Source organism: Lactuca virosa, chromosome 4 (genome assembly GCF_052849685.1).
Source record: "Lactuca virosa cultivar CGN04683 chromosome 4, Lactuca_virosa_CGN04683_v6, whole genome shotgun sequence".
NCBI classification, from domain to species: domain Eukaryota; kingdom Viridiplantae; phylum Streptophyta; class Magnoliopsida; order Asterales; family Asteraceae; genus Lactuca; species Lactuca virosa.
In genome coordinates this window covers 149,225,069-149,229,417 of record NC_136429.1, presented here as the reverse complement: position 1 = coordinate 149,229,417, position 4,349 = coordinate 149,225,069, and the positions used below count along the sequence as shown (strand labels likewise).

The 4,349-nt window shown below is 29.8% G+C and overlaps 1 protein-coding gene across 1 annotated transcript; it reads left to right on the top strand.

Moving 5' to 3' along the window:
• Window positions 1–1,241: 1,241 nt before the first annotated feature.
• Window positions 1,242–4,349, top strand: MCM10 (minichromosome maintenance 10). The gene is made up of 11 exons (XM_079087340.1): window positions 1,242–1,509; window positions 2,049–2,229; window positions 2,333–2,407; window positions 2,485–2,725; window positions 2,910–3,013; window positions 3,136–3,169; window positions 3,245–3,291; window positions 3,435–3,572; window positions 3,678–3,742; window positions 3,845–3,896; window positions 3,994–4,349. Exons 1-11 carry the CDS (start codon window positions 1,416–1,418, stop codon window positions 4,169–4,171), a joined length of 1,209 nt encoding a protein of 402 aa, XP_078943466.1. The 5' UTR covers window positions 1,242–1,415; the 3' UTR covers window positions 4,172–4,349.

The following is a 4,349-nucleotide window of genomic DNA, read 5'->3' as shown; positions in this document are numbered from 1 at the left end:
ACTATTACCTCATTATTTAAAATATGTCGATAGTTTTTTTATTAGTATAAATTGAATTACTTATTTATTCATTATATCGTTTATATTTATGTAAAAGTATTTTCTTTAAATAATGTTTAATGTTTACACATTGATATTAAATTTTTATTTTTAATAAACTATACGGTCTTACACCTAATATATATATATATATATATATATATATATATATATATATATATTCGCTCTAATAAATAAAGAACTTTTTGCCACATGTCACACTCTCATTGATTTGACCACATGTCATTTTGTGGTTATTTTCAATTATTTTTTTTTCCACATGACATTTTGTGGTTTTTTTTTTATTTTATTGATTTCCACATACTATTTTAATGTAATAATTGCAATAAATGTAATAATAAATCCATATCAATTTTATTAATTGACTTCCTTCTAATTTCAAAATTTCTAAATTAAAGTTTCATTAGTTTCCTTTGTTTATTTATCTAAATTATTTGTTTAATTTAAAAGAAAATCAAACAATTTAATTTTAATAATTCAATATTTTTCTATTTTTTTCTTATAAATTCAAACTTCTCAAATATTTAGAATTTCATATTTTTTTATTTAAAATGAACACATGTAATACATGGGTTTTACACCTAATATATATATATATATATATATATATATATATATATATATAAGGATGAAAGGTTGAAAAACAAATAAAGCTTCTAGCCCAACCGGTAGAAATCGGAAAAATCTTTTACTTTAGCCTATTATGACCTTTTCAGCAGGTCACCATGCTACATGACATATCATGTGGACGAATGGGATGATGTGACATGTCACGTCAACTACTTCCTTACTAAGGAAATGACATTTTTTTAGAGAATTGAAAAAAGAGATACATTTGAATCTCTTCCCCCTTCAGTTCTCTAAAAAAACTGTCGGTTTGAAAGGAAAAGACCTAGGTATGAATCTCTTCCCCTTCAATTCTCTAAAAAGCTGTCTTTTCCTTAATAAGGAAGAAGTTAACGTGACATGCCACATCAGCCCCCACATCATCATATGCGTCCACATGACATGCCATGTGGCATGGTGACCTGCTGCTGCTGAAAAGGTCATAATGGGCTAAAGTAAAAGTTTTTCTGATTTCTTGGATTTTTCTATTTAAAAGAATAATTTATGACTTTTAAAAAAAAATATATATTCCTAAAATATTGACGATAGAACAACAAAACCCTAGTAAAAGTTTGTTAACTTACATAGTTACATGTTCTGAACACAAATTGGGGGGAAAAGTTTTTCCACCGAAGAAAACTTGAAAATTCCCTCCAAAAATCAGCAAAATTTACATAAGGATACATATCTATCTCACTCGATGCAAACAGCATACTGCTACCAGAATCAGACAAGCCATTGAATCCATCATGTCAACACACGGTGATGATCTCGATCTTCTTCTTTCCCTTCAAGACAGGGTGCTAGAAACCCCTCCTTCTTCTCCTTCGCCCCATTCACCTGGTAATATATGTATATTTTATGCTATTGAACTCCAGCTTATTATTATTTTTTAATTAGTGTGTTAATTCGTAAAATCCGTGTGGGTTTCGTCTCATTTCGTTCGGAGCAAAAGCACACCGCATACTGCTATCCTTTACAGATTCAGTGTGCGTTTTGTTGATTGTTCGATTTACAAAAATAAATAACTCTAGCTTGTTAGTAGATTTGATCAAATTTGGATGAGGAGACCTATCCGTTAAACCCTAATCTGCGTGATTGATTGTTTGGTTGTTTGATTGTTCGATTTAGGTCAGTGAACTTTTTATTGCACATAATCTTATTGTTTCACCATCGCAAATTCAATTAGGGCAGTGCAATTTCTTCAACTTTTATCGGATTGCTTAAACTTTTAGAATATTGAAGGGTTTCTCACAATCTCTTTGTAACTGCACTGTAACTTTTCTTAATTTCCATTAAGTTCCTAATCTTTAAGCTTGTAATGAGTATGTTCATTTTCAAAAAACCTACGTGGATCTCTCTCAATATCTATATGAATACAGGATATCTATCTGACGATGGATCTGCAAGACAGAGGGGACATGCAGACATGTCTGTTTTCAGAACCGCTGTTGAGGATTGTCTAGATTATGAGCCTGAACCCTCCAAGAAACCACTCAAATCCAGCCATGGAAAGAAGTCAAGTGATGTTGATGTTGAAAAGTTTTCTGGTTTGAGAATCCAGTAGGTGATTTCATTTATAATTTCAAATACAGAACATGTATATATAAAGTTATATACACACAATCACACCCTAAGTTTTTTCTTATATCCCCTTTATTTTCAGGAATCAGTTGGTTTCTCGAACAGAATTGAGTGATCGATTAGCTGATATTCGATTTGTTCGTTTAACAGCAATAAAGTACACATCACAACCCTCTACTTTTTCTTCATTACTCTGATTGTTAAGTTCATTTTATAACTTTTGTACTATTTTAGGAATCTTTTATCAGGGGACACTCTTTCTGGATGTTGGGCAACTATTGGAGTTTTATGTGAGAAAGGGGAAATAAGGACTAGTTCTACAGGGAAACCCTACAGCATATGGACTATTGGATGTTTAGATGAAAAAACTGTTTCCCTTTTCTTGTTTGGAAATACTTATCAAAAGAACAGTAAAGAAGAAATTGGCACAATCTTTGCTCTATTCAATTGTGAAGTTAGGAAGAATGCAAAATCGGTACTACTTTTTACCTTTTACTGTGTTATTTATATCTTTTTTTACTCCAAAAAGATGGGGCATGGAATTGCTCTTATTCTCTTCTTTGTGCAAAAGACATGAATGCCCTTCTCATCATCATCATTGATCAGGGATAATACCATAATAATATAATATCAACATTGCTGTATCAATTTCTTTTCAGAAATCAGGATTTACTTTGACAGTTTTTTCTGCTCCACAAGTGTTAAAGTTGGGAACTTCTGCTGATTTTGGACAATGCAAAACTTGTAATCAAGTTATCAACAAGTATGTGATTAGAATCCTTTTATGTTTTTGTTAATATTTATAGTTTTCACTTCAAATCTTTTACTCTTGTTTTAGAATCCTTTATGTTCTTGTTAACACTATTTTTTTTTTTTGGGTTCTAGACGCCATGGAGTATATTGCAAGTTTCATACAAAGGTAATGTTTCTTGATCTTTCTTTTCTTTCCATTTTTGGTAATATCACACTAATTATATATTCATAATTACAACAGAATGCATCAGAAAAATATTCAACTAAAAGAGTAGAGTTCATGGGAGGGTATGAAAACAAATTTCCATATTTAGTATTATATCATCTTACTTTCATTTCTTTCTATTACAACTTTGTATTTTCAATTTTTATTTTTCATATTAATAAACAAATAAATAAAAGTAGGTTGCTATTTCTTGCATTTACTTCAGGAACTTAAGAACAGCCTTCAATTATAAAGAGAGAATGCAGACAGAAGGCATTTACATGGTTGAAAACCAGACAAATGTTTCTAAACCTGGACAACCTGCAAAAGTTCATTCTATTGAAGGGTTAAGAAGGGCATTGAGGTTTAAAATTAATTTCTATTTTTAGAAGTGAAAACTCTTTTAAATTATAAAAAAAGAAAAAAGAAAAATCATGGCCTTATATAATTATATGTACTTGTGTAACAGTAATGCAGGAAAAGTGACAACAAATACTTACTCACAAGGAATTCGATTTCTATCACAAGTTGCAGGTATTATTATTATTATTATTATTATTATTATTATATTACATTAATTACCTTTTTTTTTAATAATAATAATATTGTTGAGTAAAGAATTAAGTTGATTTACAGGGAAATCGAGTCCAGTTTTAAACAAACCAATTAAGAGCTCAACAGATAAAAGGTAAAATGTCATGATTCCTTCATTTATGTTTCTTTCTTTTTTTAGAAAGTTGGTGACTTTCTAATTTTCTTGTTTTTTTGGGTTTTTAATAAAAAAGGAAATCAGAGGTTGTGGGGTCAAATCCACCTGATGTCAAAACAAGTCAGCAACTAAATGCAAAGAGAGTAAAGATTGAAAAAAGTCAAATGCCACAAGTGAAAGTCAAACAAGGGAAAGAAAAAACGGTTGAGTTAGAATATGTTAGTTCTGATGATGAATCTGATTCTATTTTTTGAGATTTTAACTTATTAATGATTGTAGTTCAATGGAGATACAAAATGGTTTAATTTTAGATAGGTTGACTTTTTCTCCATTGAAATTTTGTATAAATTGTAAGAGATTAAATATTTTGGCTACTGTTTTCTATTCTACCCAAAAAGATAAGACTAAGGTTGGACTGAAGTTGTTCTTGAA